This window comes from Anastrepha obliqua, chromosome 1 (genome assembly GCF_027943255.1).
Source record: "Anastrepha obliqua isolate idAnaObli1 chromosome 1, idAnaObli1_1.0, whole genome shotgun sequence".
Classification (NCBI taxonomy): domain Eukaryota; kingdom Metazoa; phylum Arthropoda; class Insecta; order Diptera; family Tephritidae; genus Anastrepha; species Anastrepha obliqua.
Window position 1 is genome coordinate 172,966,701 of NC_072892.1, and position 24,401 is coordinate 172,991,101.

At 38.1% G+C, this 24,401-nt stretch overlaps 1 protein-coding gene across 1 annotated transcript; it reads left to right on the forward strand.

Annotated features, from left to right (window-relative positions):
* LOC129238624 (uncharacterized) lies at window positions 1-23,257 on the forward strand. The gene is made up of 2 exons (XM_054873710.1): window positions 1-2,131; window positions 20,881-23,257. The coding sequence occupies exons 1-2, from the start codon at window positions 46-48 to the stop codon at window positions 22,995-22,997; spliced, it is 4,203 nt and encodes a 1,400-aa protein (XP_054729685.1). The 5' UTR covers window positions 1-45; the 3' UTR covers window positions 22,998-23,257.
* The last annotated feature ends 1,144 nt before the right edge of the window (window positions 23,258-24,401 follow it).

Sequence of the window (24,401 nt, forward strand, 5' to 3'; positions counted from 1 at the left end):
AAAACGTTTTTCAACATCAGTCTGAAATCGGTAGTCGTAAGGAAAATGTATTTAGCCAAACAGCAGCTTTGGCTTCATTTGCCGGCCTTAGTTTTACTAATTTACTTTAATTCCTATGTCAAATTTGCGACCGCGGCGCGATCCATCTATCCCGACTTTCATACGGACGTGGCGCGCGAAGTTTTACGCCTTTCTAAATCTGCAGAAATGCGCAATTATATGCAGCCCCAAGTGGATGCATGTGTTGATTTTTACCGTTACTCGTGTGGCAACTGGCCCAAAATCAATCCGGCACGTTTTTCGGATGGCAAGACCGGCCTCTTTAATGTGCTGAAGAAGGCCTACAATCGGCGTGTGGTGCGTTTGATGCGCGAACCCAAACGCACCAACGAATCGGAAATGGATCGACGAGTGAAGTACTTTTTTGAGTCGTGCATGAATAAGGCAGAATTACGCAAAAATTATCGCCAGAAATTGCTTGCCGTGTTGGAGGAATTTGGTGGCATGCCAGCGTTGAAGGGCGCCCATTGGAAGGCAGACAAATTCGATTGGCTAGAAGTGGTTGCACTTATTCTACGCAAATATGGCAAGCAGATAATTATTGGTGCAGATATACTCGCCGACCTGAGCAATAATGAAGCGAATCGCTTGTATTTGGGTCAATTGGATAAGTTGGTGACGTCACGTGCCACCGATTACTATGTGGCCTTGGCATTAGCCCGACAAATGGAAATGCAGGAGGTGCTGGGCATGAGTATAGAATTGGCATCGAAGACAGCAACAGAAATTGTTGAGTTTGAAAAGCGAATTGCGGCGGGCAAGTTGGATGCCAACAGGGGCTTGGGCATGGAGGATAAAACACAATTGACGCTCTTGGAAGTAATGACGGAGAATTATAAGCCCACGCTTAACTTCACACACTTTGTCAACGTTTGGTTGGGCCATCCTTATGTGTTGCCAGTTTATGTGTATGTCGAACAATATTTGGATAATTTGCGCAAAGTTATCGAGGATACGCCCAAAGAGGTAGTGGCCAATTATATTATGTGGGAGCTATTGCAGGATTTTCGTATGGAAGCGAATAACTCAAATGAGAAACATCAAAATCGTTGTGTGGAGCGCACAAAACGCTTCTTCGTTAAATACTTAGATTACATGACATATCAACAGTTAGCGGCGCATAACCAGCACATGAATACTGAAATGCAAAGTCTATGGCTGGAACTGAAAGAAGCTTTTAGTGAATTACTGCAATCGGAGAGCAGCGACTGGATGTCCGAAGCAACACGTGACAAAGCGCTAGAAAAGTTATCTGCCATGTCGATGGAGATCAATTCATATGAACGCGAAAATTTCGAAGAACTTTACGGGGACTTGGTCATTGGTACGAATGAATACTTTGATAACGTCATCAATATATTAGAGGTACGCGGGCGCAACTACCGTCTACGTTTGCTCGAACCACCTAAGCTGGACGAGGGAGAAACTCTTAGTTTCACACCTGCCTATGCGGCTGAATATAACAAAGTACTCATACCAGTCGCTTTTATGCAGCCGCTCTTTCTTTGGGACAACGCCTATCCCGTTACTCTAAAGTACTCCACCATTGGCTTCATATTGGCGCACGAAATGGCGCACGGCTTTGATGCTATCATACGTAAATACGATGCCAGAGGTAATCTGAATAACTGGTGGGATCGCAACTCCACCGAAGAGTTTGTCCAGCGCAAGGAGTGCTTTAAGCAACAGTATAGTGAATACCGTTACAACGGGCGCAAATTGCCGAAAACGAATGCACAAGATGAGAATATTGCCGACAATGTTGGTGTACGCATTGCCTATGGCGCGTTCCAGAAATGGTTGCTACAGCAGAGTAATAACGCCACACAGCTACGGACAGAGTCGCTACCTAATATGGATTTCACGCCACGCCAATTGTTCTTTGTGAGTCTGGCGCAAGTATGGTGTACCGATGTGAATCCCAATTGGCGTCAAATTATTATCGAAACTGATGTGCATGCGCCCGAGGAGGTGCGCGTGGTTGCAATGTTGTCGAATTTCGAGCAATTCGCTTTGGAGTTCGAATGCCGCTGGGGCGCACGAATGCACCCGATACGGAAATGTGTAATCTATTAAATCGCACTAACACATCATGGTTGGCTTTAGACCCTGCCATTTTCATAAAATGTACATACAGTGACTGACACGTCTCAACGGGTACATGCAACGTCGACTTTCAAAACAATCAATCATATAGAAAAATTTATCAAATTAAAGGAAATATTTTCTACTTTAATCTTGTAACCCAAAAAAGTAACAATAAATCAGTTCATAGAGCAAAAATTCGAAAAAAACTCAATACATACAAAAATCGTTCAACACAACTAATCGGATATGTCTTTGGTTAGTATTTATTAATTGTGGGTTCGAATCCCACGTAAAGCACGGTCCTCGCATGGTCCTCGCACTTTTCCAAACTTACCTACTTTCCTAGTTTCTAACAAAAACAAAAAAAAAAAAAAATTATTCCACAACCCCAAAACTTTATCCTTTCCATCCTTACCCCCGCACAATAGTCAGCGCATTATTTGCATTGCGGCTGCTAAAACAAGCAAAAAAAGAAAGAAAAAGACACAATGACACATTGCATCAGTAGCGTCAGCAAGAGAAAGCGGACGACCGCGGTAATAGCGCAGACACACCAAATTTAGCGTAGTCTTCAACCATCTGTGCGATCCTTCAGGCCGAAAAATGTGAAACACAGATGGCGCTCCAATCAGTAAGAAGGCGTTGTTCCTAAGCAACGACAGGTGGGCATTCCCACTATTTAGGACTGGTAGCGGCAGGCTAATCACCTACCCTGTCAGAAATCAAAACAGATTAATGAAACCAACGCAAGACTGAGTCTTGTCGAGGCCCTATGCTCCCGAGAGAAGTGAACAGGGGAAGAAATGTATTAATATTTCGACGCATATCCTTAGGCAAAAATAACCGCTGATGCTTTCCATTTCAATTCAACCGGGCTATTCGGGTCATGTTCTTCGATTTCGATGTAACTTAAATATGTTGCTCTCTGGTCAAAATAATGAGACACGTATTTTTTTGTTCGCCCGAAAAATTTTTTTTTCAAGATTTATCGGCAATTTTGTTTTTTGCTCCAAATCGATTTTTTTTAATTATAAAAGAATTTTTTTTTTAAATGCTCATAACTTAGTCAAAAATGAACCGATTTTAATAATTTTGGGTTCAAAATGATCACATTACTTAAACAATTGCAAGAACGTAGTTGAAAATTTTTTATTTTGGAAAAACAAAAAAGATTCGAAATTTTTTCGAAATTCAATTTTTCAAAAAGTGTTTTTTTTTTAACCTTTTCCACCTCAAACTTCAATTGAGCTGAATGCCCAGTAGCTAAAATGAGTTGTTTTTGAGTAATGAATTTTTGAGTAAAAAAACTGTTTCGCACTTTTTGTTTTTTGCAAAATAAAAAATCTTCAACTACTTTTTTGCAATTGTTTCTACATGAAATCGCTCATGCAAGTAATGACGATCATTTTGAACCTAGAATAATTGAAATGGGTTCATTTTTGACTAAGTCATGAGCATTTAAAAAAAAATTTCTTATATAATTAAAAAAAATCGATTTTAAGCCGAAAAACAAAATTGCCGATAAATCTTGAAAAAATTTTTTTCGGGCGAACAAAAAAATAGGGGTCTTATTATTTTGACCAGAGAGCGACATATTTGAGTTACATCGAAATCGAAGAACATGACCCGAATAGCCCGGTTGAATTGAAATGGAAAGCACCCGCTTCTAGTCACTTTGGTATAAAGTTGACAAGATTTTGGCAAAATTCAGGTGGCAACTGCATTCCACTCTTCCAAAATAGATGCTCTGAGCCTCCTCAATTTTGGATAAAGCCTTTGGTGTACTTTTCGACCCGCTTCATGCCACTCCCGTGCTCAATTATATTGAGATCTGGGGATTGCGAAGGCATATGAAATACATAAGGACAATTATCTATCAAAAAGCTTGCGAAATCTTAGGTTCATTATCTTGGTAATCTAAATCTAGGACATGACTACTTTATATTTTGCTTTAATATGTCAATATATAGAATACGACCCCAAATAGCTTGCACAAAATGGAAATTGCCCGTTCCTTTAGTCGATACACATCCTTAAACCTTTACCGATCCACTACCATTCTCGGGATAAGGGATGCTTGCAGGTTAATTAGAAACCATCCATAATAACTATCGGAAGTATACCTATAATTTTTCAGTTAGACAAGCAGCCATCTTAGCTTTAAAGTCACCTATAACGAACTTAAAAATCGACAGACAATGCAAAGCGGAACTTAAGGCATTAGAGCGCATGGCAGACAACACTCCCATCTGGGTACCTGGCCATAAGAACATAGAAGGAAATGAGAAAGCTGATGAACTGGCAAGACAGGAGGCATCCTATAATGAATCCGAAGCACTAGAAATAGGCTGACCCCAAGAGTGGGCAAACGGCAGATTTTCTCGCTATTCTAGAAGCCTGCCGTTGACAGAAGGACTAGCACCAATACCTGCAAAAAAACTAAATAAACGTGGCCCAATTTCAACAAATGTAGAACTGACTGACGAGTTGTTAAGAAAGCCACGAGCAAACATATTCAAAATTACGTCAACAATAACCGGCCACTGGCCTTTGGGAGACAATGCCAGGAAAATGGGGTGGCCGTACAGCGATATACCTATGTATGCAGAAGCTGCAATTAAGAAGAATCTAAAGAAACAGCATTTCACTACCTGTGTGACTGCCCAAGTCGGAGTGCTCTACGACATAGAATGTTGGGCGAATTCTCAATGGCCAACTTGATTTATAGTCAAACCAACAGATTCATAGTCAAATCAAGATGGTTCGACTAATAAAAAGCAGCGGTTCTTCAAGTGGTGTATTAAAATGGAATTTTTGTGCTAGTTGGCTTTGGGCCAGACCACACTTTCACCAACACCTCTACAACCATGATCAAGTGTTGCTCTGGTATGTTTTGGCAAAAGAGCTTCCTTGAAACGTCATCATACAAAACGACGCTCCTCAGATCCTTGCAAGTTGAATTTGCTTTCAGCAGCGAAAAGAACATGGAATGTGAACAAAGCAATGCATTTAAATTACTACCAGTCTATGCCAGAATAAAATAACCGGTTTTTTCTTGTAACTTCAAGATATATTTCGTTCTGCTTTTTACTGCGTAATAGTCCCACTCAAGGGCTACGATGCCAGTGCTAACTCAGGTTAGAGTCGTTCGAAACTTTTCCGCAACCAAACAAAAATGAGTGAAAAGTATGCGAAGCGTCTCGAGGCGGTATTTTTATGCACGCATTCGAAAGGGCCGAAATTATCTTACGCCGCGGCTGCAAAAGTAATTAAAATATCAAAAAAGTTTGTTCTGATGTGGAATCAGCGGTATAAAGTATACAAAAATGTTGATGACTTTTCCGAGCGCGGCTTGAAGTAAGTCACGACACAAAAGCTGGATAAAGTGATCGTCCAACTTTTTCAGCGGATTCCTTCTTTGTGACTACGCCAAGCACGATCAGTTCTTGCTAAAAAGGGAATAGATGTGAGTATCAACACCATCTAACGTCGACTTAGAGAGGGGAACATATCCTACCGTCCATCATCATCAAAGCCACTGCTCTCAGAAAAACACATTGAAAAACAACAAAACAAGAAAATGGCGTCACAGTAATGGACTAGCCTTCCCAGTCTCCAGATGCTAACCTCATTTAAAATGTGTGGGGATTTATGAAAACGCATCTTTCCGGAAAACCAGTCCACGATTTAAAGCAACGAAGCAAACGAAGTACCTCCTGTCTTCAAACAAACAGTCGGCGCACTCGCGTATCGGCACCCACCTCACTGTTGACAGTTATAATTTTGAGGTTGTAAAAGACTTCGTGTATTTAGGAACCAGCATTAACACCAATAACAATGTCAGCCTTGAAATCCAACGCAGAATCGTCGACTGCGTTAAACTCGGCCAAAATCGCGTAAGCGGTTATCGCGCCAATTAAGAAGAAGAAGTGGTTTTGATGATGTGGGACGGTAGGATATGTTCGCCTCCTTCAGTCGACGTTCGATGGTGTTGATACATACATCTATTCCCTTTATTCACAAAGAAAGGTCCCGCTTAAAAAGTTGGTCTATCACTTTATCCTGCTTTTGTGTCGTCACTCGCTTCAAGCCGCGCCCTCGGAAAAGATATCAATATTTTTGTACACCTTATGATTCCACATTATAACAAACTTTTTTGATTTTTTAATCACTTTTGGGGTGCTGCGTGCATAAAAATACCGCCTCGAGACGCTTCGCTTACTTCTCACTAATTTTTGCTTGTTTGTGTTTACGGGAAAGTTTCAATTGACACTAACCTGAGTTAGCACTGGCCCCTGAGTGGGACTATTATGCAGCAAAAGAGCAGAACGAAATACATCTTGAAGTTACAAGAAAAAACCCGGTTCTTTTCTTCTAACACAGACTGTTAATGGATTTGCGAACTCCAGCCTTTTTTCTATACTTCTCGGATATGAATGGCTACTGCTCTACCATGTAAATCGAAGCTTGTGAGGGTATGACGAATCGTTTCTGTTGAAGCTTCCTTCTCTTTTTTTCCGTTTTCTTTTTCTTTTTCTAATTTACTTTTTATGCTTTCCGATGGAAAAAATGGATCCTTTTCAATAATTCGTCATACTTATCGGCCTCGAACTTTTTGCAATTTTCCGGTTAGATGTGTGGAACGTTTTTTGTATGTTTTGAGATTTTTTTTCAAATTTTTGGTCTGTGAATTGATTTATTGTTACTTATTTAGTAGTAGAAGTAGAAAATATTTCTGTATTAAATTTATTTTTATTTATTATTATATTATATTTATTTATTTATTATTAAATTTAAAAATTAATTTTTCTGTTATGATTGAATGGTTTCATATTCGACTTTGCATGTGTCCGTTTACACGAGAGAGTCACTGTACATATACCTATATGCGTCTAGAACTTACAAGTAATTATAAAAGTTTGGTTTGATGAATAAATTAAATACTTAATCTGTTGTGTGCTGCTTTGCGGAAGTGATGATAATACGTGTGTATGTGTGTATGTATATTACTTGAATCAACAAGTTCAATGCCATGATTCACATTAAGTATAAAACGCGTGTGTGTTACATATTAATTAAATACTGTAAGTATTCACGCCCTATTATCAAATGGAAGTAATAACAAATAATAACAACGAAAATTAAAAAAACAAATCAAGGAATATAAATTTAGTTTAGGTTAACTTCGTCTGGGATCTGGTCTTCAGAGTTGGCAAGTGATTAAGCAGAGGTGTAGGTTTTAACTTTTACTCCAACTACTAGCATTTCAGCCACCTCTGGGAGCGTTACAAAGTAAGTAGTTGGTTTCTGTGTTGAAGGAGCAAACGAATCATTAGTTTGGCAGTCTTAGTAGATATTAATATGTATGCTCTAAAAGGTGTCTGCCTTTAATGTCTTTGCTATGCCTAGTTCAGTTCTGAAGTAGCTGGGAAAAGATGTCTGTAGATGCCGATCATTTATCAGCACATCGATCCAATCACACTTTGCTACTCATTTGCGCCCCAACACGATAGTCCTGAGTGATTGGTGGGAACATCTCGTCTCGTTGGCGATCTCGGTACCCGCACAGCATAGGGTGTGTGAGAAATAGTCTATTCAATATTTTGCTTATAAAGGGTGTTTTTTTTAGAGGTTAGGTTTTCAAGATGAAATAAAACGTATATAATTTAATGTTATGGCCAAGAATTTAGCTTTATTATAAAGATAAGGGTTTGCCATTATGTTTTAAAAATGATTTCGGGCAAGTGGCCGCCGCGGCTGGCTCGAATAAATTCCAGCCGAGAGGCCCAATTTTCGACCACTTTTTGCATCAATTGGGGCCGTATGTCAGCAATAACGCGCCGAATATTCTCTTCCAAGACGTCAATCGTCTCGGGCTTATCTGCGTAGACAAGCGACTTCACATAGCCCCACAAGAAATAGTCCAGCGGTGTTATATCGCACGATCTTGGAGGCCACGCCACAGGTCCACGGCGCGAGATAATGCGCTCACCAAAAGTTTCCTTCAATAAATCGATTGCTGCGTTGGCTGTATGGCATGTAGCGCCGACTTGTTGGAACCAAAGGTCGTCCACATCAACATCGTCCAATTCAGGCACGAAAAAGTCATTAATCATGGCTCTATAGCGCTCTCCATTGACTGTAACATTATGGCCGGCTTCATTTTTAAAGAAATATGGACCAATGATTCCCTCTGCCCATAGAGCACACCAAACAGTGACTTTTTGAGGATGTAACGGCGTCTCAGCAATGGCTTGTGGATTATGTTCACTCCAAATGCGACAATTTTGCTTATTGACATACCCATTCAACCAAAAGTGAGCTTCATCGCTGAACAAAATTTTCTTCGATGCGTCGCGCGAACCGAACCATTATTTTCGTAATAAATTTGCACGATTTGCAAACGTTGTTCAGGTGTAAGTCTATTCATTATGAAATGGCAAACCAAACTGAGCATAAATCAAGTGACAGCTGTCAAAAAGACCATCTACGAAAAAAGTAGTGCCAACTTGAAAACCTAACCTCTAAAAAAACACCCTTTAGCATCACTGTGTAGTTGACGGGATTTTAGCTTCTCAAATACAATTTTATAGCCCAGTCCCCAAGGTTTGCTATTTAGATCCCTTCGAAGTTCTTACGATTTTGCCTCTTTCCTAGCGATGATTGCACCTTTTGGGATTGCCTGATACCATCAGCTCACCGACTCTACTTCTCTGTTTCACCTGGCTCGATGTACCTTCTTCTATTACGAAAACAGGTTTGTCTGAGCACTGCGATTTCCATTCTCCCGCAGTGCACAGGGCGTCTTCTTGAGCATAGCCTCGCATGGGGCACCGATGCGTCACAACGCAATGCGATGCATCATGACGCTTGCAAGGGAGTCAGCGTCACTCCTTGTGTGCAGCATGGAATTTGCTTCATGCCATGTTCAATTTGCGAGTGCCCTTTGTTTTTGCTGTTGGAGCAGCGTCAGTTCTCGCAGTGATCCGGAAAGTGATATACTGGTGGTCACTTCCAGTATATTCTTCCAGAACTTCCTACGTCTTGATTACCCCAGCCAGGATTTTAGTCACGTTAGTCACGAGGGTGATAATCGGACAGATATGTTCACATCCCAGTCGCCTGAAAGTAGTGACGTTGCCTGTGTTTGTCACTGCAAACCCCAGTCTGGCAGCCATGTCTAGTAGGTGCCTTCCCCGTGTGTTCGCAGTAAGAGCGCTCCACTCGATAGCTTTGAGGTGTCCAGTTACGATGAAGGTGCCAGATCCGTGCTGTGTGACAGCGACTGCACTGCCACTTGGTTAATTTGCGGTTATTAGTCAAATTTCCTTCCACTTTATTGAAGTTGTCATGAGTTTTCGATGTCGACGGCCTACAACTATGTTTCTTATCCTCGATGGACTCACGATCTCTTCTGAGGCGTTCATGCGATCCGTAAAAGGCTGTTTTCTTTAGAGTATAATGTACCGAAATAGTTTTCCAACATTTCTACTATTTTCGCACCATTGAATCCACTTTCCAAGCAAAATTTAATAGAAACTCGTTGTTGCAAATTCAAATCCATTTTTAAAGCTGTAGAAAATCGAAAACACGTCCATAGGCAGATTTACGAAAGGTGGAATAACTTTTGCAAATTTCGGTTTGTAGGAATTTTAATCACAGATATGGCAAAAGAAAAACCGAACTCAAATCAGTTGACTTAGGGCGTCACCTGGTGGTTGTTCCGAGAACTCTTTTATCAAGATGGTGTAGTGGATTTTCTGACTGCAAAAAAATCTTCATCTGACTTTATCCGATTATTTAAATTTTGCCGAAATCAAAAAAAGAAAAAAATTTAACCCGCCCTAATGTACATACTTAGATCACAGACATATATAGTATATATGTGCATTTGAAGTATGTGCATGTTTGGAAAGTGTTACTTATATGTAATAGCACACACATACATATGTGTTGTCATAATGATTTTCAAAAGGGAGATCAATCAAAATCGTTAGCGCGCCTATACTTATGAAACATTCTGTATGTATGAATACATGTGTAAGTATATGGACGTATGTATATGTGATATTCATATTACAGCTCTCGATTTTATTCGCACATTTTCGAGCAGCCCGGGTGTATGAGTAACGAGTAGTCGTCGCACACCTGTTCGATGCTCATTACTCGAAAATTTCCTAACTTGAGCTCGAGTATTCAAATTTCCCTAGAATTCACAATTAGAACTGTCAAAAATATAGAACTCAGCTGTTTCGAAGTTCGAATTTCTTACTGTCAATATTTTGGGGGAAAATCTTCTGCCCGAGAGCTTAGAATTCGAAAATTTTATTCTCGAGAAAAAATAAATCAGTTCGAATACAACTCCCCGGGAATATCTGTAATTGGGCTGACGAGATTTTTTCGAGAGATATAATCTGATCAAAATTTAGAATGAGGAATGAAAGCATAGACCTTCAAATTTTTGTAATAGGATAACGTTCAAGACAGCATCGACAACTTTTGAAAAATCTGTATAGAATAACGTCTAACTTCTAATTATTATGAGGGCATTTAGTACTGTACCCTCTTCATGGATTCAGTTTATGTATTTTATTGAGTTTTCCTTGAGCTCGCTGTCAACGTCGCATATTCCCTTAGTTTTGTGAGGTGACGTCAAAAATAGCCTGCTTAAATATAAAGTGCCGGACAAAAGTATAGGCACAATTTTTCATTACTTTTCCATTTCTAACACTTTGTGTATAGCTGGCAACTCTTTTTTACAAAACATATGTTCTAATATACTGTTACTTAAATTTTAGTAGTTTTGTGCGCAAGATCCATGATTCAATTATAGAAGGTTAGGTAAGTAGTGACAGCGCTTTGACACTCCCTTATTTTAGGGCTGCATTTACGAAGGATGGGAAAAAGGGAAAAATGGGTTCCCCTTCTTGCCCAAAGGTAGTAAAAAAGTACGTAAAGTAACTAATTAGTCCTGTAATAAGAGAAAAACAAGTATATTGGTTATTTAATCTACATTAAAACAAAACGACAGAAAAATTATAGTTTTTTCTTTAAACAAATGTAATATTTATTTAGAATATTTTCTATGTTTATCTACCAACACAAGAGCACGCAGAACTATGGTTTGTTCCTTAAGTATGTGTTTTAAGTTAGTTCGTAGTTTTAAAATAAACATTAGTATATTTTTTATTACAAGTTTAGCAGTTTATAGTTTAAAGTTCGTTTACCTTAATACACTTGACCCTAATATTAGTAAGTGTTGGGAAAATGTATTCATATGGTCTAAAACAAATATTTCATATATTGCTAATATAATTCATAAATTTACGTAAATCAAATGCAATGAGAAAAATTGCGGAAAGTGGTTCGTATGGGTGTTGGAACTTGCGTTGAACTTGCGCAGAAACCGAAAACCTGTAAACCAGAAGTCTTAAAAATTGTTAACTTCAAATACATATAAAACTACGACTTACGTCCTTTGTAGACGGAAAGTGCGAAGATTTGATCGCAGATCTACGTACAGCGTACTGTTCTAGACCCGGTACGGTATCGGCGGAGCCAGCCAGTTCGGAAACCAAGTCGACTTCAGAGGCACCAGCAGCAGACACATAATGATCGTCACCATCACCACAGCACGCTCAATGTCATCCATGAAATTGTCCGAAGAACCACATACATATGGCAATGCTAGTAAACAAAATAAGCTTTTGTGTAACTTTATTAAAAAGAAAACGACGCACAGAAGTCATCTATACGTAAATGTACGTTTCATAACTGTTTTCACACACTTTTATTCCTGAAATAAATACTGACTTTTAGCATCTTTTATATGTTTTATTATGCACTGATATTTACCTGGGCTCCTATTTTCTTAATGATTTGTTAAGTTTTTTTATTCGTTGGTACATGCGCATTTTGAAAAAAAGTTTTTTTATGTCCATGCTAGCACTTATGTGTGAAGATAGGTTTAAAATTTGCTCCAAATAATTTGGAATATTTGAAATTTGGTCGCCATTCAAATTACGAAATACAGATTCCATCTGTTTTATTAAATTTAGGAATGTTGTTACTGGCTTTGTTAAAGCACCCCTTGATAATTCGTCGATCCATGTAAACGTAGGCTCATTGGAAACATATTCCGTTAAGCCTAGTTTACGTACGATATTGCCTGCTATATATTCTAAGGCGTCTTCGTGCAAGCCATTAAAATTTTCTTCTTGTCCTACTTCATTAGGAAATGCCAGCTCAGTGGAAAACAAAAATTCCTCAGAAACCACCTGATCATCAGTAAGGAAAGTCTTTAAGCGTTCCGTTGAAACGTCATTGAGGCGAAGCCACTCGGTTTCATCCTTCTGTACGTTTCCACGAGAAGCAAAGCTTTCCGTATTACGAGCTATAATTAAATCATGTTGATAAATACATTTATGTCAAACATTTACTATATATTATGCTTAAATATTACCTAGCAAATATTTCCGCAATCTATATTTAAATTGAAGTGGACTTTGGTTGCCGAACATACCCCCTTTCGCTCGCATCGCTCCAAAGAAGTGCTCAATAATATCTTGATTTAATCGGTATGTCAAGATGTACTCCATGCCATACCTTTCCTGAACATAGCGATGTAAACCTTTGAGCGAATTATTGTTCATCAGGATTCCCTTTTGAAAGGGTAAAAGTGATTGGCGTCCAAAGGCCCTTGTATTTCTCACACATACGTCAACTTTGTCGATGAATTCGTTTTGATTTAACAAATCCATCCCAAACGGTTTTTTCGTTGGCACTGATTGGATTGTTGTAAACTTCGAATTAAAAATATCGAACCAGTCGTTGACAATTTCCACGAACTCCGCTGTTTCTGCAGCGTTATATATCTCATGACCTAGCGAATAAACCCGTCGTATTGCGCTTGCAGTGCTGTGTGAGAACAATTGGGCAGCCAATTTCACCTTTTGACGCCCAGCATGATGAACTGTGAGATGTTTCTCACTAAGTTTGTGAGCTATGGAAGCGTCTGACACCGACGTTAAGGTGAGCAACTGAGCAATGGTTCTTGAAGTCAGCAGTTTGCCTTTATACAAATATTCAGTGTCGAGGAAGTGATTTCTAAGCAGTTTAAGTAAGTGCGGAACGTCCGCAAACACAAATATTTTTCCATCCACTGCTGGATTTGAAAACCACGTTTGCTCTAAGAAAAAATATTATAATATATGTATATGGTTACAAAACGAAACGGAAAATTTTCAAAACAAGTTCACATACCACTCGACACTTTCAACTCCTTCCACAAGGACTGATTTCCTGCTCCCATATCCGACACAATACCGACCACTGTAAACCCAGACTCTTGAATTTTCATGATCAGGTTCTCCAAAATTGCCTTTGTCATTTTGCAGTCGTATGCACAGAAAACCGGCTGCTTCCATGAAGACTTAAGTCCACGTACAATGGCTAATTGCACATAGTTGCACGGTTTGCGAATAGTGTCGCTTGACTGGTCGTATTCATATACGGATTGCACTTTCATTTCGTCGAAGCACATTATGCAGAGTTTATCTGCGACGGGTATGCCACTCGCGGCTCGCATAACATTCAAGGAGAAATTTAGTACTCCATCATCAATATTCAACTTTTGCAACCATTTTCGAATCGTGGATTCGCAAGGGTACGGAAAACCATTTTTACACAAGTGGACATAGGCCCTTGGCCCAGCTGCGTGAAGAGCAATCGCGGAGGAAATGTCTTGCCATGACCAGTGGACGTTCTTTTGCGGATCTACAATTTTTCTGATTTGTCCCTCCGTAAAAATTAATGATAAGTTTGCTTTAAGTTTTTCGAACTCTTTGATTCGCTTTCGCAATTCTTCAATTTGCATTTGAAAATCTGCCACACGACAATCTTCATAAGACCTAAAGCAAAAGATTAGCTTCAAGAGCTTTTTATTATATAATTGATATTTACTCGGTTTGGGTCGAGGCATCGACAAATTTGGAAGCAGTCACTTGAGTTTCATCCCATTCAGATAGGGTTTCCACTGCTATCGGTAACGCATCTCCTGATAACCTAACCCTTTTTGCATCTGAACCAGATGTATAGTCCATAGGTGAAAAATGCAAAGAGCAAATTTTCGAATATGGGTTTAAATCGACGCCGCACGATTTCGACCACATTTTTCTTTTTATTACGTTCGTTGGAACGTGGAACATCTTGATTGCTTCTTGAGTCCATGTTTTATGACACAAGGCGCAACTTGCTTTTGACATAACCTTATTTAAATATTTCAACCAAAAGTTAAAATTGTTGGAATTTATATTTTTAATTAAATGATGTAAGAAAAAATACTTATAATGCGCATCGAGTTTTCTATTTCATTTCATGTTTTATTAGTCTTTCTATACTGACTACAAAATCTTAATGCATAATCTTATTTAAATATTAATATTAATTAATTAATTAATGCATAATCTTATTTAAATATTAATATTAATTAATTAATTAATTCATAATCTTATTTAAATATTTTTAATTGAATGTGTTCTTGCGCGAATTATTAACAAAAAAATACATATAATAAAGGGTTTTCCTCTTTAAACTGATATAAACATCCGATCATTTACATTAAAAATAGCATTTTTCTTTGAATATCAAAATAACACCTCCTATTGGAAAACCCTTTATAATTGTTCTCCAAAAAATATTAGAAATAGATAACTTGCAAATACAATGTTATAACTTACGTATATATACAGGAAAACGATGTTGGAATTCTATAATGGTTATTATGAAATACTGCACTTGCGCGTATATGAACACCTGCAAATAAAAGCTTTTAAAACCAATTTATTTACGATTTACGAATTTACTTACTTGAATGTTTCCAATTAAATAAACGGTTTTTAACGAATATGAATAAAGCAACGTGTCAAAAATGGAAACAGTGTTGCCGACCAAATAATTTGCACCAAAAGTTTAGTTTTTACTACAATTCAAACATTTTTTTGTGAAATAGGTACTTTTTTTTGTAAAGAAGCAACACGTTTTCAAATAAGGGAGCCGATTTGTCAAGAGGGAGCGAGAAAGCTGCTAACTTACCTAACCTTCTATAATTGAATCATGCGTCCAAACAATGAGTCCAAATGGAAAGGAAACCCAATAATCACAGCGTAAAATAATAATGTAGTCCATGGCAAAGAAGTCCATGCCAAAATAGTTGGACGAGTACTGCATCAGGCTGGGTACAAAGCATGTGGCCAGGCGAAAGCTACCAACCAAAAGAAAAAGATGGCATATGGGCATTTCCACAGAAATGTCAACCGAAGCCAAAAAATTCAAAGTCTATAAAATTATGTTGTCTATACTAATATTATAAAGAGGAAAACTTTGTTTGTTTGTTTGTTTGTTTGTAACGAATAGGCTCAAAAACTACTGGACCGATTTTAAAAATTCTTTCACCATTCGAAAACTACATTATCCACGAGTAACATGGATTACATTTTATTTTGGAAAAAAATAGGGTTCCGTAAGATATTTGGATTTTTCGGACACAAACTGAAAAAAATCTTATATATAAAATAAAGTCAACTTTTTGTGTGTGTTCGCTAACCGGCCGTGTCTGCACCGAATTAAACCAAACTTACACGCATTGTTAAGAAGGTATTGAAGATGGTTTCCGTATAGTTTGGATACCTATTGGTGGATAGGGCTCGAGATATAGGTCAAAACGTGGACCCGGCTAACCTTCGGACGTGTATGTACAATATGGGTATCAAATTGAAGCTGCTGGTGAATGCCTTAGTACAGAGTATTTTTCATGCCGCTACGTGACTGGGGTCTCGAGATATAGGTCAAAACGTGGACCCGGGTAACCTTCGGTTGTGTATGTACAATATGGGTATCAAATGAAAGCTGTTGATAAGTGCTTTAATACGGGGTAATTTTCATACCTATTGATGACTAAAAAAAAATAAATAAATAAATAATTGGCGCGTACACTTCTGTTAGGTGTTTGGCCGAGCTCCTCCTCCTATTTGTGGTGTGCGTCTTGGTGTTATTCCACAAATGGAGGGACCTACAGTTTCAAGCCGACTCCGAACGGCAGATATTTTTATGAGGAGCTTTTTCATGGCAGAAATACACTCGGAGGTTTGCCATTGCCTGCCGAGGGTCGACCGCTATTAGAAAAATGTTTTTATTAATTTTGCTTTCACCGAGATTCGAACCAACGACCTTTCAGTGAATTCCGAATGGTGATCACGCACCAACCCATTCGGCTACGGCGGCCGTCCCTATTGATGACTAGGGTCTCGAAATATATGCCAAAACGTGGACCCGCCGTGTCTTTGCACCGAATTAAACCAAACTTACACACATTGTTAAGTAAGTATTGAAAATGGGTTTCGTAAAGTTTGGTTGTAATTCGGAGCAGTGGCAACGGGTACAGCGTTCTTTTCAGCCAGCCATAATGTCGCTTACTTTTTTAACGCTTGGGGCGGAACTGAACTGTCAAATTGACAGTGTGAGTTACAATGTGTCAATATTTCTTTCTGATTTGGATGCCATAAGGAAAAAACGTAAGTGCAACAAGTAAAAATTGTTTGTGAATTTTTTTGGAGTGGATTTTGGAACAGTGAAAAATTTCTTACGAAATTTGAGAATTTAATGTGAAATCCGAATGAAATTATGTGTTCGTGGAAAAAAAATTTTTTTTCGTTTTTTTTTTGTTTTGAAAAATATAAATGGATAATGGTTAAAAAAGCTCGAATGCTTAATAAAACATATAAATTGAAACGAAAAATTCATGGATGATCAGGAAAAAAGACGATTGTTTATTCATATGCGTTGATTTGAAATTTAAAAACAATCTTCTTTTTTCCTGATTTTCAATTTATATTTTATAATATATTTACTCAAAAACAAATAGAAAAACAAAAAATATTGTTTATGCCAAAGCGCTTGAATAAAGAATAAAGAAATAAATAATATGAAAACCATATATTTTCTGTTCTAAACCATATCTATTCTATTTTAGTGTGCCCAGCGAAGGGGGCCGGGTTTGCTAGTTTTAAAATATTTTTATAGGGAATCTATCAAATGTAACTGATGTAAACAAATTTTACATTTGTACAAACCACATTTTGAAATATTCGAATGCAAAGTCGAACCAGTGCAAAAGTTCCGTTTTAAACATTTCTGTTGCATGTTTTGTTTTGATTAATGATCTTGATAAGATATATTATGCCGTGACATTTGCTTTTTTAAATCTCGGTTTATATATAAAGAATGTAAGAAAAATGTAAAAGGAACGATGCGATTGCCAATTACGGTAAATTTTTTCTTTGATTTACCGTATAACTCGATGTCGCGTGCGACATTGAAAAAGAACATTTGTTATCAGTGAGTCGAAGGTATTTGTACAATTTGCATCAAATATTAGTAGCAAATAGATATTTTTATTGCTAATTAAATAAACAAAACTTTGCTGGAAAATAATCAGCGCTTTGCTCTTTTTACTTATTTAAAGCTTGTAGCGTGCGACATCGTAAGTGTAAAATGTACAGAAATAGGGCGAATTGTAAACGGTGGAGAGAAAGGTTAAAGGATGATGAAACAAAATTACAAAACTATAAATTAAGAAACAAGGAAAGAATGCGGAAAGGTAGACAGACGTGGAGAGCACTGGCTGAAGGCAAAGAAGATATAATTCAAGAAAAACGGAAATATATATTAATATAATCGCATACGACAACGAAAGAGGCGCCAAAAACTCTTAGAAAATGGAATGTCATATGCACGTCAAAGCCAAAACGCATCTTACGAATGTAGACAAACCTTGGCGAAAGCTGTTAAAAAAGTGGAGAAAGCGATGCCAAAAGACATGCACAGAAGGCTAAAAGTTCTTGAAGTCCTGGTAAAAAAATATAAGCAGTTTGAAGAAAAGAAAAACGTTAACCAATCCAGCAGAACCGTACCAGAAAGCCTAATTAATGCCATCAATGCTTTTTATCAGAATGATAATATTAGTGTGCAAGCTTCGGGAAAGAAAGACGCCATTATAATTGAAGGCAAATTAGTAGCTAAGCGCTTTATGTTAATGACTAGTAATGCCAGTTCTCACGGAAAGGGAGCCGTTGATGGAGTTGGAGCCGTCATTAAAAGAAAAGTGTGGCAAATAATAAAATCTAAAAAAAATAAAATCACAAATGGAATTAAAATGTATTTTATGCCATCTGCTCAAATTGCAAATTTGTCTCTTCATTATAAGTTGGACGAAAAATGGAAGGAAGTGAAAAATATTCCAGGTATATCCCAGTTGCATTCGTTTTGTTGCGATCGCCAACAGTTAGAAGCAGCTAGGACTGCATATTCCATTAAAAAAACTTTATTTGACGTTAGTAATACTATTCTCAGTTAAGTTAGTCTCCGTTCTTTGTTTTTACATAGTATATAAGATTAATATACTTATTTTGGTTTTTCTTTATTGAAGATATTTTGTTAAGTTTATAATTTTGGTTGTGAAAATAAATATATTGACTATATTAAAAATCATTTATAATCATCTTTTGCATGTCTAATTACATAAAAAGTAAAAAAATAAACATAAAAAGTAGGATGGAACAAAATATCGCAAGCGACATGTCGCGTGCGACAGTGATTAAAATTAAATAAAAAATAAACTACTTAATATTTTTGAATAAAATAAAAAGCATTATTAAGATACATCAATGCATAACATTTAAAAATTAGTCGCATTAATATATTTCTTCAGGTTTCGCTGAAAAAAGTGTTTGATTTTTTTGCTTTGAAAGCGACTTCTGTTTTTGTCGCATGCGAATGGCTTGATTTTTTGTAATTATCTTGAAAACGAACAATTTCCCAAAATCAACCTTAGCACCAATCATAGTGCTAATCAAGTGCTATAGCTTTCGCCTTTTGTCAAAATAAAATAATGTTTTGGTATATGTTTTTTTTCACTTTGAATGCGTACGAATGTCGCATTCGACATAGGAGAAATGCCCATATGCAAAACAATTTGAAAACCAGCTTCTTAGCTACTGGGACAATATATTGTTTTCAGATGAAAGCAAATTTAATATTTTTCATTCAGACGGCCGCATAACTGTGTGGCGGAAGCGTAACAGAGCTCACGCTGCAAAAAATCTAGCACCAAATGTGAAGTACGGTGGTGGAGCATTAATGGTTTGGGGTTGCATGTCTGCTGCAGGTGTGGGGGAGCATTTATTTATTGAAAGAAAATCTCAAAAAAAGTGCAGATTAGTTGAATCTACCAAGCTCCTTCACATTGCAGCATGACAATGACCCTAAGCACACGGCACATGTTCTGCTGCACCACCCACAGTCTCCGGACCTCAATCCTATTGAACCCTTGTGAGAGGAATTGGAATGACGAGTCAGAAAATGTGCGATTTCTACTAAGCCTGAATTGGAAGCAGCATTAAAAGAAGAATAGCTTAATATTGGCGAAGAATTTACGAAAAAATTAGTGCACTCAACGCCGAATAGATTGAAAGCCGTATTAAAACAAAAAGGCCTTCCAATGTAGTACTAATTTTAAGTATATCTTTAAATTTTAAGCATATAAAAGAACTGTGCCTATAGGTACTTTGGCCAGCAAATATTGCTGTAGTTTTACTTTTATTTTAATTTATGGTTTAAGCGCTGTGAATTTTCAAAAATTAAGACTTGATTATGAAATTTATGAGTATGCGTAATTTATGTGTCATAAACAGTTTCTATTATTGTTGATTTGAAAAACTTGATTTTCATTCCATTGTCGTTATTGTGCCTATACTTATGTCCGTCACTGTATTTATACACCCTTTTTGGTTGTTTGGCCTAGCTTCTCCTCCTTTTGGCATATGTCTTGATGTTGTTCTACAAATGAAGGAACCTACAGCTTTGAATCGGCTTCGACCGGCAGATGTTGTTTTATGAGGAGCTTTTTCATGGCAGAAATAAATTCGGAGGCTTGCCATTGTCTGCCGAGGGGCGGCCGCTATTATAAAACACTGTTTCAATCATTTTCGGGTTTCGTTTACGGAGAGTCGAATCTACGCATTTCGGAGTGGTAATCACACACCACATTCTACTACGGCGGCCGCCTGTTAGGTTTTTTACTGCAGGGTTATTCATGTTTTCATAATTAAGGCTCACTTAAAATTTCTCAAAGCTGTAATAATAATTCCATTTATTATTTTTCTAATTAAAAACTGAGTCATTACATAGCGTAAAAAGATAGAGTCCTCAGTGTACTACTTTCTTGTGTATTTTTAATTTTAAGATACCCCTTTGAGGTGAACTACGTAGATGAATTCCAGCAGGGTTTAATCAATGTTATTGTTTTTCCATCCTATTACCCTAATATATTTTACAATTTATATATAATATATACGTAATTTGTATACGAGAATTATGAGAATTATGGTTCATATTACATTTTACTCTTATAATTTCAAGTACATTTCACTTATCCCCTTCATATTCTACTTACAATCAACACAAAGCCAGATAATCCTCTGTCGCAGCTGAGCTTGCACGATTACACACCGCCTATGAGTGCCTCACAGCGATAACTAAGTGACCTACCACCAAACTATCTCCACACAACGAGATAAGACACAAAACTGTGCACGATGCTCTATACTCAGCAGCTTTGAATGGTGGCCTTAGTTTCGATTTAACGTACACTGCCGTTGGTTGAAAGCAGCCGTTGAGCTGAGTGTCGGAAGAAAATGTTTCAAAACAGTTGTACACAAATAAAGTGCCTCTTTACATTTACATTCTTACTTATATTACAACAGTTTAGTTGCGATGGCGCACCCTTGGAGAACACCACTGCAGTGCCGAAAGATGATTTGAACACAGAGTGGGCAAAGCAAATTGCACGACAAGCCAAAGCTGCAGAAATTCATGTAATGCTCAAACCTGAAGTGAATCCATGTGTGGACTTCTATCAATACGCTTGCGGCAATTGGCACCGCAATCACCCCGCACAACTGCTCAATCACATAATGACCGATCGGTTTCAATTGATCGCAACCGCTTTCGATCGTCGTCTCGAGCGAATACTCAAAGAGCCGCGCGATGATAATGCGCTCGAAGTGAAAGTGAAGAACTTCTACCACGCCTGTGAGCTGGTGAAGAAAGATGATGTGCGCTATAGGGTGGCACTACAACATGCCTATCAGGAATTCGGGAAAATGCCAATGTTGGACGGAGAGGACTGGAAGGAGCAGGAGTTCAATTGGTGGGAGTTGGTGGCGAAGATACAACACAAATATGGCAAACAAGTCATACTCGCTGTGGACATCATGGCAGACATAGCAAACAATACAGGGAACAAGGTATACATTGGACCACCGGATTTCTCGATTAGCAGTAATACGAAAATTTTTAGTCTACTCCACGAGCTAACCACTGTAGAGCACATGAAGCGCTTCTTTGGCGTGGACGACGCGAAAGCAAAGACAATCGCCAAGGAACTAATTAATTTTGAGCACGCATTGGTACATGGCGGCTCCGATTCGCGGCTGGGACTTACACTACACGACTTGCTTGCGCTTAAGCCCGTCGACAAGTTGCGTGAAATTTACAATGATAGCTTGGATTTGCAGAAGTTTTTAGAGTTGGCATTGGGTGTTGATCAGGTGCCGGAAACAGTTTACATTTACGATGAAAAATATTTGCTCAGCATAGTGCAAATCGTGGCAGAGACCCCCCCGCATGTGATTGCTAACTACATCATTTGGCAAATGTTGCAGGAGTATCTGGTCGATGTGCAGAAAGGCGACGTGGCTAATTGGTGCATTGAACGTACAAAGACATATTTTGGCAAATATGTGGATTATATGGTTTACCAGCGTTACAAAGATCCAGCTGTGGAAAAGGAGGTGTTCGATGTATGGGAAGAAGTGCGTGAGACATTCCGCACAGAGCTGCAGGGCAACAAACTCGATTGGATTGCGAACTCAACGCGTGTGTACGCGTTGGAAAAGTTGGATGCCATGCAATTGTACATCAACTCCTATGAGTCGGAAAACTTCACCGCCGAATATGCAGATGTGCAAATTAAACGCAACAACTATGTCGAGAATGTGCAACAAATTTTGCAAATGGAGAGTCGTAAGAAATTGCAACGTCTACACGGCCCCGTCATGCCACTGGAAGCGCCCGAAGTGCTTTCGTTTACACCGGCCTACAATATACTCGAGAATAATATTAAAATCCCTGTTGCTTTGCTACAGCCGCGCCACTTTTGGGGCCCACACTACCCGCAAGCACTCAAGTATGCCACACTCGGCTATCTGATTGCGCACGAAATGGTGCATGGCTTCGACGACGATGGCCGCAACTACGACAAGGCGGGCAACTTGCATAGCTGGTGGGATGAAAAGTCGACATACCAATTTGAGGAGCGTCGCAAATGCTTCCAGGCGCAATATCATAATTACCGTTATAGCGGTCACCAGCTGCCGAACGATGTATCACAAGCGGAGAATATCGCCGACAATGCGGGTGTGAAATTGGCTTATGAAGCTTATCAACGTTGGCTGCATGCACAGCGTGCCGCCAATGCGACGAATATTGAAGGGCGTGAAACATTTGCACAGTTGAATTTCGACAATCAACAATTGTTCTTCGTGGGCTTCGCGCAGTTGTGGTGTGACGATGTGCAATCCTTTTTCCGCTCAGCTGTGGCCGCATCCGATTCGCATGCACCGAGCATGTATCGCGTAATTGGACCATTGTCGAATTTCCAAGAATTTTCGTGGGTATTCAAGTGTAGCCAGGATGCGCCGATGGATCCGGAATTCAAGTGTGCCATCTACTAGGAAATAAATGGGGAAGAGAAGGCGTTGAAAGAAAAAGCGTTGCACGTATAGCTGAACTATTTGTAAATACTTTACGCTAAGTATATATGAAATGTACATTAGGGTGGGTCAATTGTGTTTCGATATTGTTCCTAGCAGATTGGGATTTTGCATGCAATTGTAAGAAAGAACACTAGAGCATAGCTCTAAAACCCATTTCGACCTCGCTCAAATTTTGAAAGAAGTTTTTTAATAAATCTTTTTTTACATTTTTTTTTTAATTTTTATTTTTGTATTGTTTTTTTTAATATTATTTTTTATAAATTTTTTAGAAGCGTTGTATATATTAGCAAAAGTAAGCGAGCAGCCGCGGTAATAGCGCAGACACACCACTTTAGCGAAGTCCTCAACCATCTGTGTGATCCTTCTGCCAGAAAAATGTGAAACACAGATGGCGCTCTAAACAGTTAGAAAGCGTTGTTCCTAAGCAACGACAGGTGGGCATTCCCACTACTTAGGGTTGATAGCGGCAGCCTAACCATCTACTCTGTCAGAAATCAAAACAGATTAATGAAACCAACGCAAGATTGAGTCTTGTCGAGGCCCTATGCTCCCAAGAGGAGTAAACAAGGAAAAAAAACATCTGTGCCTTTAATTAATATGAAGATTAATATTAACCAAAGTATTATGAAGGTTATTTTTTTTAATACAAATGTCCATGCAAATGACTGTAATACAAATGTCCGACATTTGTCGGTGCAAAGAATTTCTTCTTCTTTCTTCTTCATCTTTATTGCAAGACTAGGTCCTGCTTCTTCAACAAAAAAAAAAAAAACAATTACAATATTTTTCTTTTAAATAAAAACATAATTATTGCATCATCCGGATTGGGATTCAGACGTCCAACACTCGTGCCAACGCTTTGGTTTTCCTGGAGGTCGTGGTCTTTCAAGTCCACTTTTCATCACAATCTTTACCAGCAGAAGTAAAATTTGAATTATAATGGCTTTCAATTCATATTTTGTTTATTTTATATTTATTTTATTTATTTTTTATTTTCTTTCTCTTTTTTATTATTACTTTTAACTTTTTTTATTTTTTATTTTTTATTTCATTTATTTTTTTTTTTTAATTAATTGAATTTTTGTATATTTTCATAAAACCAAAATCGTCTCCCATTCTCTTTACATGTTGGTTCCATGCTTTCCTTCTCTTGCGGCTCGATTTTACTGCGACAGTGATTTCGTACATCTCTCCTATCTCCTCGTTCCGTCTGCCCAAGAGTATTATAAAACTGAGTAGACTTCAAATCAGGACCTTAGTAGGGGCCCTCACAGGACATTGTCTTATAGGAAATCATGCAAGGAGATTAGGCGTTTATACGCATGATTTTTGTCGTAGCTGCAGAAATGAGGAGTAGTTGGA

Coding starts and splice junctions, on each gene's coding strand:
- LOC129238624 (XM_054873710.1), top strand. CDS start 46: ATGTATTTAGCCAAACAGCAGCTTTGGCTTCATTTGCCGGCCTTAGTT. Junction 2,132..20,880: donor GATACGGAAATGTGTAATCT/ATTAAATCGCAC, acceptor GCAGCCGTTGAG/CTGAGTGTCGGAAGAAAATG.